At 41.7% G+C, this 14,106-nt stretch overlaps 1 protein-coding gene across 4 annotated transcripts in view; it reads right to left on the minus strand.

The window, feature by feature from the left end:
• The window catches only part of LOC110510575 (NT-3 growth factor receptor), a 298,705-nt gene that overhangs the window by 13,831 nt on the left and 270,768 nt on the right, over positions 1–14,106 (minus strand). For 2 of the 4 annotated variants that reach the window (XM_021592045.2, XM_021591998.2), the window contains exons 14-15: positions 2,555–2,727; positions 910–1,153 (exon numbers count right to left, since the gene is read on the minus strand). In XM_021592045.2, the coding sequence (XP_021447720.1) occupies positions 910–1,153; positions 2,555–2,727 (417 nt within the window). Of the gene's footprint in view, positions 1–909; positions 1,154–2,554; positions 2,761–14,106 lie in introns of all 4 variants that reach the window. The other 2 variants (XM_021591958.2, XM_021591923.2) reach the window with 1 other exon arrangement.

The following is a 14,106-nucleotide window of genomic DNA, read 5'->3' on the forward strand; positions in this document are numbered from 1 at the left end:
TTTACTAATAGGGTCGTTCCACCATTTGAGTACCTTTTGGGTAGTGTAACTTGGTGAAGTTCACCTAATTTTAACATTCTGTCATAAAGAGCACACGTTCAACTTAATAAACATGTTTTACCTTCTCAAGAGGTTAAGTAAAAAAAGGACCATTAAGAGCCACTATTAAGTGCCAAATAAAGTAACACGGTTAAACTTAACAGGGTTGACGATTTTACCTTAAATCAGCCATAAATCCACTTGTGACAGGAGGAATAAAGCTTGTTGTGTACAGTGTCAATTGAATACAAGCTTCACAAAACATTTCTTTTCATTTCTAGACTGTCTATGTGTAACACCAGAAAATGGCCAAAAAGAGTAGGATCAGCTCACCCGCCTTTACATTATGAATTGACTACTATGATTTGACTAGTATGATTTGACTATTTTTAATATGACTTTAGCAAGTCATACTAAAATTCAGATTTATAGCATTTTCCATGTGGTCCACATTAAAGGACACTTCACTTAATATAACAGGCTTTTAAATTAAATATTGGTGCACAAATTCTACTAAAATATCAAAGGGACACAAAAGGCCCTCTATTCTTGGAACGACCCAATAGACATCATTATATTGAGCATGCATCACTTTCCTTGTACATTTCCTAGCAGTAGTAAAGGTAAAGAGTTCAGGCATCTATAAAGGAAAAGATAACACACAATCCTGAGGAATGGAGGTGAATGCAGAGTGAACACCACACCTTCCAGCCCACTGTGTCAAAACACCACCTGTTCACTAAAGCAAAAACACTGAGGTTGACGCCGAAAGACATCTTTAGGTTAGCTTGATTATGAAGGTACTTACAAATATATGAATAATATGGAACAAATATTTTATTATGCAACATACATACTGTAGGTGCTTACCCGGTAGTAATCCGTGCTGTAGATGTCCCTGGACATTCCAAAGTCACCAATCTTAACCAGCAGGCCGTTGCCCACCAGGCAGTTCCGAGTGGCTAAGTCACGGTGCACAAAGTGCTGGGAGGCCAGGTACATCATCCCTGCGGCAATCTGAGTGGCAATGTGCAGCATCTGAGACAAGCCCAGCTCCCCATTGGTCTGCAGCGACTGTCCGTCAACCAGGATCAACGCATCAGGCCCATGAGCTCTGTGGATGGAGAAATAAGGGAGGGAGGGAGGGAGAATCTTATCTCAATCACCATATTCTTACTCCACATTACATTTTATAATGGATTTTAGCCCAGCATAGTATATGACAGTGGTATGTTCTTCAGTTGTAATAGATTGGACATGAGATTCATGGTGTTTTACATTCAAACTTTAATTGAGACAGGAACATGGGCCACGTCATTACCGTACCAGGGCCACTAGGTGCAAAACCAACAAGAGCTCTTCTGTATTAATGAATGCAGAACAATTGAATGGAAATGCTATAACTGTCATGACATTTGCATGTATAAAGCCATCAGCAAGCAGCAGACGTCTATCTACTCTGCCTCTGCTATTGAGCACCAATGTTCCCTGCCACTGCCAAGCATCCAGGGGCTCAATAACATCCAATCATAAAGGAGATCAGCTGTCTCATTTGAATTCTGAGTCCCAGCTTCCCTAGTCCGTGGAGGCTCAGTCAACAGACAGCCGTTACACACAGCATTTTGTGGTTTTACCCTAACAGGTTATCTCTACTTAATCTACAGTGTAGTGAATAGGAAGTCACTGCTGCTGGTACTGGGTGACAGGTCTAGTGGAAAACAACAAAAACATTGTATTACCCCTCCCGTTTCTTGTACGCTACAACATTTCTCTGAGGGGAAGGCATCCATCAATCACAGCCTGATGCTTGCGGTGAAACCTGCAGGGTTGTGGCTGTTCTACTACACTGCATGTAGAAATGATGAGGAAATAGACAGGAACTGGTTTCATCTTTGGAAATGATCACATATATTATATTGCTGGCCAAAGTATTTATTGCATGACGTTAACTCTAACACTGAGGATAGTTATTCCGGTTAGCGTAATGTGGACCAGCACAGTACATCACTAGTGGGGTGCAGTCAGCCTGCCATTAATTGTTGAGTCTATAGACACTTGTGGTTGGTAAACAGGGGGAGATGCTTCCACACACGTTTCAATTAAGCTGAGTAAACTTCCACAGTTCCAAAAACACATATAAAGTATGTTTCTCAGTTGACAGTTTTTATAACTCATAGGCTACACCAAAGACACATTTATAGACATAAGAGTTGAGCACGTCTTGTTTATCCCACACGTCACTGCTTTATTCAACTGAGTAAACTTAGCAATTCCAACAGCACACATCAGAAAAGTCTGGGCTACAGCACCCAAAGACAGAACTGAGTAAGAGTTGAGCACGTCAAATTTATTCTACACGTCACTGCTTTATTCAACGGAAAAATCTTTAACATCCAACAACACTCACCAGAAAAGTATTTCTCAGTTGGCAGCTTGTATTACTCCAAATACTAATTTACCCAAAATTAGGAAGAGTTGAGCATATCTTACTGTGCATTTAGTTGACACAACTTACCTGAGGAACTTATTGAGGTCTCCGTGCTTCATGTACTCAAAGACCATGATGAGGGGGTCTCCATCCACACACACACCGTAGAACTTGACAATGTGCTCGTGCTGCAGGTTGGTCAATAGTTCCGCTTCCCTCTGGAAATCTTTTCTCGCTGCAAGGGTGGGGTCCTTCAGCGTCTGAGAAAATACAAGGGTGGAGTCCTTCAGGGTCTGAGGAGTACAAGGGTTTCTTTTAACTGCTTACCAAAGTATGATACTGTTGCAACAACTTTATTAGACTGAGGAAATAGAGAGGAAAAGTGAAATAGACCTTAGAAAATTGACCTTAGACATTTTCACTAGCCGACTACCCTATGGTATTCTACCCTGCACCTTAGACACCACTGCTGCCCTGTGTACAAAGTCATTGAACACAGGTCAAAATTATGTTTACATACTGTTTACCCACTTTATCTGTATATGCTGTATTCTAGTCATGATTCATCCTATATAACTACTGCTGTACACATGTTCTATTCATATAGTGCCCATACATTCTATACACATCATTATATACAGTTGAAGTCGGAAGTTAACATACACCCTACATAAATACATTGAAACTCAGTTTTTCACAATAACTGACATTTAATCCGAGTAAAAATTACCTGTCTTAGGTAAGGTAGGATCACCACTTTATTTTAACAATGTGAAATGTCAGAATAATAGTAGAAAGAATGATTTATTTCAGCTTTTATTTCTTTCATCACATTCCCAGTGGGTCAGAAGCTTACATACTCTCAATTAGTATTTGGTAGAATTGCCTTTAAATTGTTTAACTTGGGTCAAACATTTTGGGTAGCCTTCCACAAGCTTCCCAAAAAAGGTTTGGTGAATTTTGGCCCATTCCTCCAGACAGAGCTGGTGTAACTGAGTCTGGTTTGTAGGCCTCCTTGCTCACACATGCTTTTTCAATTCTGCCCACACATTTTCTATAGGATTGAGGTCAGGGCTTTGTGATGGCCACTCCAATACCTTGACTTTGTTGTCCTTAAGCCATTTTGCCACCACTTTGGAAGGATAGTTGGGGTCATTGTCCATTTGAAAGACCCATTTGCGACCAAGCTTCAACTTCCTGACTGATGTCTTGAGATGTTGCTTCAATATATCCACATAATTTTACATCCTCATGATGCAATCTTTTTTCTGAAGGGCACCAGCCCCTCCTGCAGCAAAGCATCCCACAACATGATGCTGCAACCCCCGTGCTTCATGTTTGGGATGTGCTCTTCGGCTTGCAAGCATCCCCCTTTTTCCTCCAAACATAACGATGGTCATTATAGCCAAACAGTTCTATTTTTGTTTCATCAGACCAGAGGACATTTCTCCAAAAAGTAAGCATTTTTGTCCCCATGTGCAGTTGCAAACCGTAGTTTGGCTTTTTTATGGCGGTTTTGGAGCAGTGGCTTCTTCCTTGCTTAGCGGCCATTCAGGTTATGTCGATATAGGCCTCGTTTTACTGGGGACATTGATACTATTTTACCTGCTTCCTCCAGCATCTTCACAAGGTCCTTTGCTGTTGTTCTGGGATTTATTTGCACTTTTCGCACCAAAGTACGTTGATCTCTAGGAGACAGAACGTGTCTCCTTCCTGAGCGGTATGACGGCTACGTGACCCCATAGTGTTTTCCAGAAAATGACATAATTAACTTTAAAAGCTGTTTAAAGGCACAGTCAACTTAGTGTATGTAAACTTCTGAACCACTGGAATTGTGATACAGTGAATTATAAGTGAAATAATCTGTCTGTAAACAATTGTTGGAAAAATTACTTGTGTCATGCACAAAGTAGATGCCCTAACCGATTTGCCAAAACCACAGTTAGTGAACAAGAAATGTGTGGAGTGGTTGGAAAACAAGTTTAAATGACTCCAACCTAAGTGTATGTAAACTCCCGACGTCAAGTGTATATACAGTATATATAGAGTATATAAACACATACATATTTATTTATATATATTTTTTCCACCTTTATTTAACCAGGTAGACTAGTTGAGAACAAGTTCTCATTTACAACTGCGACCTGGCCAAGAATAAAGCAAACAGTTTGACACATACAACAACACAGAGTTACACATGGAATAAATAAACATACAGTCAATAATACAGTAGAAAAAGTCTAGATATAGTGTGTGCAAATGAGGTAAGATAAGGGAGGGAGGTTTGGGTGTGACTAGTGAGATATACTGTACCTGCTGGAGCGCATGCTATGGGTGGGTGCTGCTATGGTGACCAGTGAGCTGAGATAAGGTGGGGCTTTACCTAGCAGAGACTTGTAGATGACCTGGAGCCAGTGGGTTTGGCGACGAGTATGAAGCGAGGGCCAGCCAACGAGAGCGTACAGGTGCAATGGTGGGTAGTATATGGGGCTTTGGTGACAAAATGGATGGCACTGTGATAGACTGCATCCAATTTGTTGAGTAGAGTGTTGGAGGCTATTTTGTAAATTACATCGCCGATGTCGAGGATCGGTAGGATGGTCAGTTTTACGAGGGTATGTTTAGCAGCATGAGTGAAGGATGCTTTGTTGCGAAATAGGAAGCCAATTCTAGATTTAATTATGGATTGGAGATGCTTAATGTGAGTCTGGAAGGAGAGTTTACAGTCTAACCAGAAACCTAGGTATTTGTAGTTGTCCACATATTCTAAGTCAGAACCATCTGGAGTAGTGATGCTGGACGGGCGGGCAGGTGCGGGCAGCAATTGGTTGAAGAGCATGCATTTAGTTTTACTTGCATTTAAGAGCAGTTGGAGGCAACAGAAGGAGAGTTGTATGGTATTGATGCTGGTCTGGAGGTTAGTTAACACAGTGTCCAAAGCAGGGCCAGAAGTATACAGAATGGTGTCGTCTGCGTAGAGGTGGATCAGACAATCAACAGCAGCAAGAGCGACATCATTGATGTATACAGAGAAGAGAGTCGGCCTGAGAATTGAACCCTGTGGCACCCCCATAGAGACTGCCAGAGGTCCAGACAACCGGCCCTCCGATTTGACACACTGAACTCTATCAGAGAAGTAGTTGGTGAACCAGGTGAGGCAGTCATTTGAGAAACCAAGGCTGATGAGTCTACCGATAAGAATGTGGTGATTGACAGAGTCGAAAGCCTTGGCCAGGTCAATGAATATGGCTGCACAGTAATGTCTCTTATCGATGGCCGTTATGATGTTGTTTAGGGCCTTGAGAGTGGCTGAGGTGCACCCATGACCAGCTCTGAAACCAGATTGCATAGCGGAGAAGGTACAGTGGGATTTTAAATGGTCGGTAACAAACTAGAATGGTTCAAACACACCAAGACAGTCGTGAAGAGGGCACGACACAGCCTATTCCCCTCAGGAAACTAAAAAGAATTGGCATTTGTCCTGAGATCCTCAAAAGGTTCTACAACTGCAACATCGAGAGCATCCTGACCGGTTGCATCACTTCCTGGTACGGCAATTGCTCGGCCTCCGACCGCAAGACACTTCAGAGGGTAGTGCGTACGGCCCAGTACATCACTGGGGCAAAGCTGCCTGCCATCCAGGACCTCTACACCAGGCGGTGTCAGAGGAAGGCCCTAAAAATTGTCAAAGATCCCAGCCACCCCAGTCATAGACTGTTCTCTCTACTACCACATGGCAAGCGTAACCAGAGTTCCAAGTCTAGGACAAAAAGGTTTTTACCCCCAAGCCATAAGACTCCTGAACAGGTAACCAAATGGTTACCCGGACTATATGCATTGTGTGCCCCCCCCTGCCCTCTATTACGCTGCTGCTACTCTCTGTTAATCTCATATGCATAGTCACTTTAACTATACATTCATGTACATACTACCTCAATTGGCCCGACCAACCAGTGCTCCCGCACATTGGCTAACCAGGCTATTTGCATTGTGTCCCACCACCCACAAACCCCTCTTTTTACACTACTGCTACTCTCTGTTCATCATATATGCATAGTCACTTTAACCATACCTACATGTACATACTACCTCAATATATATATGTATTTAGACTTTCTTTTTTCTCTATTGTGTTGACTGTACGCTTGTTTATTCCGTGTGTAACTCTGTGTTGTTGTTTCTGTCGCACTACTTTGCTTTATCTTGGCCAGGTCGTAGTTGTAAATGATAACTTGTTCTCAACTAGCTTACCTGGTTAAATAAAGGTGATGTAATGCTCAATGAGTGAATGGGTGTGGAGTCAGGCGCAGAGAGCAAAGGATGCGGGAAAAAACACGCTTTAATGTCCAAAATCAAAAAGAACAAAATAGTTATACCCAACACAGGCTACAATATTACTACAATAAGTACCCTTAGGTAAAAATACCAGGACAGCGAGAAAACCCAACAAAACACTAACACCTCTCACAAATACAGAAGAACAAGCAGAAGCGGGCTAAACAAACTTAAATAACACCACCCTAACAACCAAACAATGAACAGGTGAAAACAATCAGACAAAACCAAACGAACACGGAACAAAGGATCGGTGGCAGCTAGTAGACCGGCGAGCGCCACCCGAACAAGAAGGGGAGCCACCTTCGGTAATATTCGTGACAGGTGAAATAAATGTAATAAAAATAAATAAATAAAAATATGCCTGACTTATTGCTACTCTTATTTTCAAATGTATTTTTAGTTGTTTTTTTTCGCACTATTGGTTAGAGCCTGCAAGTAAGCATTTCACTGTAAGGTCTACCTGTTGTCTACCTGTTGTATTCAGCGCACGTGACAAATAAACTTTGATTTGATGAATCTGTTTGTTATCTTGGCTTTCGAAGACCTTAGAAAGGCAGAGTAGTATAGATATAGGTCTGTAGCAGTTTGGGTCTAGAGTGTCTCCCCCTTTGAAGAGGGGGTTGATCGTGGCAGCTTTCCAATCTTTGGGAATCTCAGACGATATGAAAGAGATGTTGAACAGGCTAGTAATATGAGTTGCAACAATTTCGGCAGATCATTTTAGAAAGAGAGGGTCCAGATTGTCTAGCCCAGCTGATTTGTAGGGGTCCAGATTTTGCAGCTCTTTCAGAACATGGCCTATCTGGGTGAAGGAGAAATGGGGGAGGCTTGGGCAAGTTGCTGTGGGGGATGCCGGGCAGTTGACTGGGGTAGGGGTAGCCATGTGGAAAGCATGGCCAGCCGTAGAAAAATGCTTATTGAAATTCTCAATTATAGTGGATTTATCAGTGGTGACAGTGTTTCCTAGCCTCAAGACAGTGGGCAGGTGGGAGGAGGTGCTCTTATTCTCCATGGACTTTACAGTGTCCCAGAACTTTTTTGAGTTTGTGCTACAGGATGCACATTTCTGTTTGAAAAAGCTAGCCTTAGCTTTCCTAACTGCCTGTGTATTTTGGTAACTAACTTCCCTGAAAAGTTGCATATCATGGGGGCTATTTGGTGCTAATGTAGTACGCCACAGGATGTTTTTGTGCTGGTCAAGGGCAGTCAGGTCTGGAGTGAACCAAGGGCTATATCTGTTCCTGGTTCTACATTTTTTGAATGGAGCATGCTTATTTTAGATGGTGAGGAAGGCACTTTTAAAGAATAACCAGGCATCCTCTACTGATGGGATGAGGTCAATATCATTCCAGGATACCCCGGCCAGGTCGATTAGAAAGGCCTGCTCGCTGAAGTGTTTTAGGGAGCTTTTGACAGTGATGTAGGGTGGTCGTTTGACCGCAGACCCATTACGGATGCAGGCAATGAGGCAGTGATATAGACACATTGTCACGTTCTGACCTCTATTTCTGTTGTTTTGTATTTATTTAGTATGGTCAGGGCGTGAGTTGGGTGGGCAGTCTATGTTTGTTTTTCTATGTTTTGGGGCATTTCTATGTTTTCGGCCTAGTATGGTTCTCAATCAGAGGCAGGTGTCGTTAGTTGTCTCTGATTGAGAATCATACTTAGGTAGCCTGGGTTTCACTGTGTGTTTGTGGGTGATTGTTCCTGTCACTGTGTTTGTTGTCACAGGATAGGCTGTATAGGTTTTCACGTTCCGTTTGTTGTTTTGTAGATTTGAGTTATTTCATGTATCGTTCAGTTTTCCATTAAAGAACATGAATAACCACCACGCTGCTTTTTGGTCCGCTTCTCCTCCTACAGACGAACGTCGTTACACACATAACATGACCAAAAGTATGTGGACATCTGCTTGTCAAACATCTCATTCAAAAATCATGGGCATTAATACGTAAGTGGTCCCCCCTTTGCTGCTATAACAGCCTCCACTCTTCTGGGAAGGCATTCCATTAGATGTTGCTTCAGACCTTTTGCTATAAGACCTGAAATTGAGCTCAGGAGCATCCTGTTTCCATTGATCATCATTGATATGTTTGTACAACTTGATTGGAGTCCACCTGTGGTAAATTCAATTGATTGGACACGGTTTGGAAAGGCACACACCTGTCTATAGGTCCCACAGTTGACAGTGCATGTCAGAGCAAAAACCATGCCATTAGTATGAAGGAATTGTCCATAGAGCTCCGAGACAGGATTGTGTCGAGGCACAGATCTGGGGAAGGGTACCAAAAATGTCTGCAGCATTGAAGGTCCCAAAAAACATAGTGGCCTCCATTATTCTTAAATGGAAGGCACCTAAAGACTCTCAGACCATGAGAAACCAGATTATCTGGTCTGATGAAACCAAGATTGAACTCTTTGGCCTGAATGCCAAGTGTCACGTCTGGAGGAAATCTGGCACCATCACTACAGTGAAGCATGGTTTTTCAGCGGCAGTGACTGGGAGACCAGTCAGGATCGAGGGGAAGATGAACTGAGGAAAGTACAGAGAGATCCTTGATGAGAACCTGCTCTAGAGCGCTCAGGACCTCAGACTGGGGCAAAGGTTCACCTTCCAACAGGACAACAACCCTAAGCACACAGCCAACACAACGCAGGAGTGGCTTCGGGACAAGTTTCTGAATGTCCTTGAGTGGCCCAGCCAGAGCCCGGACTTGAACCCGATCGAACATCTCTGGAGAGAACTGAAAATAGCTGTGCAGTGACGCTCCCCATCCAACCTGAGAGCTTGAGAGGATCTGCAGAGAAGAATGGGAGAAACTCTGCAAATACAGGTGTGCCAATCTTGTAGCGTCATATCCAAGAAGACTCGACGCTGTAATCGCTGCCAGAGGTGCTTCAACAAAGTACTGAGTAAAGGGTCTGAATACTTATGCAAATTGGATATTTTAATTTCTTTTTTGCTTTGTGATTATGGGCTATTGTGCACAGATTGATGAGAAAAAAATACCAATTTAATTTATTTTTAAAATGTGGAAAAATTCAAGGGGTACGTTCCGAAAGCACTGTAAGCATTTCACTGCACGTCTGATAACACCTGAAAATCTGTGTACACTACCAATAAACTTTGATTTAATTTTATTTATCTGCTAAATGAGTGGAAAATATTTGATAACTGAGTTATATTTATGAAAAAAATCTGAAAATATAATTTTTTTGGGGGGACTTCCTAACAATGATCCATAGATAAACACTAAAACCCAAGCACACACACAATAACTTGGTTGGTGCGAAGAGAACAGAGACAGGGTAACGAACAGAGCAGGGGAGGTAAAGCACTGTAATCTTCTAATTTAAGGAACAGAACATGAAATAAACTTTTCTCTGACAGGTTGTCACAATGACCCAGCAAACCTCATAGCTTTACAGAAGCAGATCATTTAGTCATTTACTTCATTATGTTTCCCATATACATAGTCTGACATTTCATTATAGAGCTGTGATAAGAGACGTGCGTGCCTTCCCAGATCTAGACGTTGTGGTTGCCTACCATATTGGCTCAGAGTTGTGGTATCATTATTGACAAGCTTAACACCCTTCCTGATTTCCCACCTATGAAATATTTGGCATTTACACTCAATGTCTTGTCTCTTTCTGATCCACCATACGTTAACAGGTAGGATTAGTTCCTTATTTTGTCTAGGACGACTGCCAAGCAGTAATTTCTGAGTACTTTTCCATTAAAACACAATATATTTTGTAGCTGTACTGTAAACTAAAGTTCGAAAACAAAATTCATGTTTTCCAGAAATTTGACAATACAATCCTCCACCTACGTAAAAGTCCACAACAACACCACAGCTAAAACATAATCATTAAAAGCATTTAATAATTGCATATAACTAACATTGCCTTACTGTATTCAATTATTTGACATTTAGTTATATGTTAGTTATATGTAGGCAATATACTGTATATAGGCGATATATGACTCATCAATGATAGATATCTGAATGATGATCATGTTTTGCTAATGTTATATTAAATTTGAATTCCCTTATATCACAAATGCAGAGGGGAATTAGAATGGACGGCAGTGCCATTGGACAGATGGCAAGGCATCCATCCCTATCACCCTGGATGCTTTATGACCCCTGTGCTGCAGTGGAGTGCTGTGTCCTCAGAGTCCACCTGCATATACAGGACATACTGGAGAGCCGACACATAGACTAAACAGTTTTACTGGTAGTCTCCGAGACTTGTTGACCTACACATATATAGTCTGACATTCCATTATAACCTAGATATAACTTCAAATTACATATAAGTAGCTATGTAGCTGTGGTGCTTACGTTGCAATCTTACCTAACATGAAATACAAACTACATTGTTAAAAAACAATAGCATACAAGCCTATATATTTGTGCGGCATCTATTTCAATAGGATCCACTCTGGTGACTGGGGATGTGAAGAAAAGAATGAAAGAAAAAGCAAGACAAAAGAAAGCCAGCGCAGTGTTGCCTCCATTACTCTTAATCAAAGCATATGTGGAGTAGAACAGTTTGGGAGATGATCCCTCACAGACAGCCTTATTTCTCCAGCTGCAGTCTGTCTATGTAAGGTCGGCCTCTTTCCCCTGCCTCTGCACTGCGGCTCCCTCCCTCTCGCTCCACACTATCATGGCTAACATCATTCCATGGATGAGCGCATTGATGAAGAGCGGTGGTGACAAGAGGGAAACAGTGATGAATGTGCCCCTTGTCTCCAACCACCATAGCGTGACCCCTCCCCCAGCAGCTGATCTAGGTACCTTTGTATGACCTTTGAACTTTAATATCCTCAACCGTGTCATGTTAGAGGTGAAATTTGCATTTTAACCCTGAGGTTACCATCGTAATCTTTACGTGAAATGTAATAAATCAAGCGCAACAATTACTGACAGCCACTTCTCATTTCAAGGAGATTGTGACAGTACGACCCACTGTGTTAAAGGATGGGATATGACACAGTGATATTATGTGACCAGCTACCAAAATCTTGTGTTTTTAACAGGAAAAAATATATTGTTTGAGAATACTGTATCTCTTTTTGCACTAACAATTAAGTACATTTCCATGAATGTTTGACCCAGTTCCTCCTCTGACAGCCAACACAACTGCTGTCTACATATGGGTTTCACCTTGCTGTGAAAGGAACTCTCTCTGCCAGCCTCACTCACAACCAACCATTCACATTATGCAGGCCCACACCAGCCACACCACCTCCACAGTATTCACCTTGCTTTCTCCTATTGTCCACAATACTGAGTCGATTCTAGACAACTTTGTGAGATTCACAGGTTTATAGACGAATAAGCAAACTCAAAGCAACGTTTGGAGGGGATAAGTGAATAGAAAAGTGCCTGTAATCCTAGATTCAGATCATTTAGGCGAGAAACCCAGACAGGTCAGTTGTGTGAGAAACTCGTCATCATGCAAGACGTCAGACAAGTGAAAATTATGTTCAGTAAAGAAAATATTAAGCTTGTCTCTCAATAAAACATTTTTTGTCAATACTTTGCCCCTTGATAGCCAGCGCACTTCTGTATGTTGTAAAAGCGTTACATGGTCGCTGCCCATATCATTGCATAGTGCAGAAAATACACAAGAGATCAGGGGCCTTGCTTTAAGTTAACCATTTTCACTGTAGTGTCCAAAACGTCTTTCAAGCTGTCAGGAATTCCCTTGGCAGCAAGAGCCTCTCGGTGGTTGCTGCAGTGTCCCCAAGTGGCGTCGGGAGCAACTGCTTGCACACATGTTACCACTCCACTGTGTCTCCCTGTCATGGCTTTTGCGCCATCAGTACAGATACCAACATGAGCAGCAGCTACGTTTGGCTACATAGTGGAATTCCCACGAGAGAGTAACGGTTAATATGATTGGATGTTAATTGTTTGACTAGACTATGGTTTAATTTGATTTTTGGCAGTGACATGAGGCTACTCGGGCGAGAGGAAAAACTCACCCAAATGTAAAGCCCCGTTGGAAAATATAAATGGACTGTTTGAAAATGTGAAGATTTTTATTTTATTTTTTAAATGTGAATCACAATTTTATTTGGTGTACCCCCTACGACATTGTGCATACCCATACCCCAGTATGGGAGTACCTGATATAGACCGAGCAGTGGTGGTGGTTTTAGTTTAAATGTAGCTTATGTCTCTCGAGATTGTACTGAGCTCAACATAATTTAAGCAATATTAGTTTACCATTATTTAGTTACGGCTATCTTGAAGTTGAAATTTAATTTCAAAATCAATCCCTGAGAAAATTATCCTAATTTAATATTTGGTCGATTAAGTTAATTGTTCAGTGCTGGTTAATGATACAAATTCTCAAGAATTTTGCTAGTTCTGTCTGGGAGTGGTCTGAGTGGGGAGGGGAAAACTGAAAACTATTTGTTATTGGCAGAGAGGTTTGGAACTCTCTTTCTTATTGGTCTATTACCTAATTTACCGCCTGGTGATGTTACTCCATCCCACCAAAACTGGCTGAAATTTCTGCCGATCTTTTCAAACAGCTCTTACACTAAAAGGGCGTTATCATCATTTTCACAATGTCACAGTATTATTCCAACCTCATAGGGTGGAAATATAATACCCAGGAAAATCCAGTTTTTGACTCCACTGGCCTTTAAAATGGATGTCATTGTAAACAGGTGTCTGCATCAACTAGGGCTGCTATAACACAATCCCAACAGACCTGATTAACCTTGAAGCTGTGGAAATCTATACCCTTGTAATAATGGGTTGAAAATGTGTGAACAAACCTAATAGCTACACAAGCTGTTTGGTGGCCACCACCTCAATTATGCCCCAACTGCAATCCAGGAGGACTCCTCTAAAGTCACATAAATATTGATCGCTGAACATTTAACGCCTCCCTTCTCCCTGTGTACCATTGTAACAAGGTACACCATATGGCCCTGGTTGAATGACAGATCTTACTGCTGCCATCAAACCAACTGAGACCTATTTAGGATCAGGAAATCTATGATCACCCTTTAGCCTCACTAACAAACAGCTATATTTTAACATGCCTCCTATGACAGCCACATTTATGTTCTTAAAAAGCTAAGGGAATCACTGAATAAGTCAGAGGTCATATTTGTAAAAGACCCTGACAAAATGTCATTCAATTGATAAATATGCTTGGCTCAGAGGATTAAAAAAACAACTAAATAACAGACATTTTGGTTAATTGCTCAGCGCTAGTGTGTGTGTGTGTTAGTGAAGGGGTAAACCCAGATGGTTAATGCCCAC

The sequence above is a fragment of the Oncorhynchus mykiss genome, chromosome 1 (assembly GCF_013265735.2).
Source record: "Oncorhynchus mykiss isolate Arlee chromosome 1, USDA_OmykA_1.1, whole genome shotgun sequence".
NCBI classification, from domain to species: domain Eukaryota; kingdom Metazoa; phylum Chordata; class Actinopteri; order Salmoniformes; family Salmonidae; genus Oncorhynchus; species Oncorhynchus mykiss.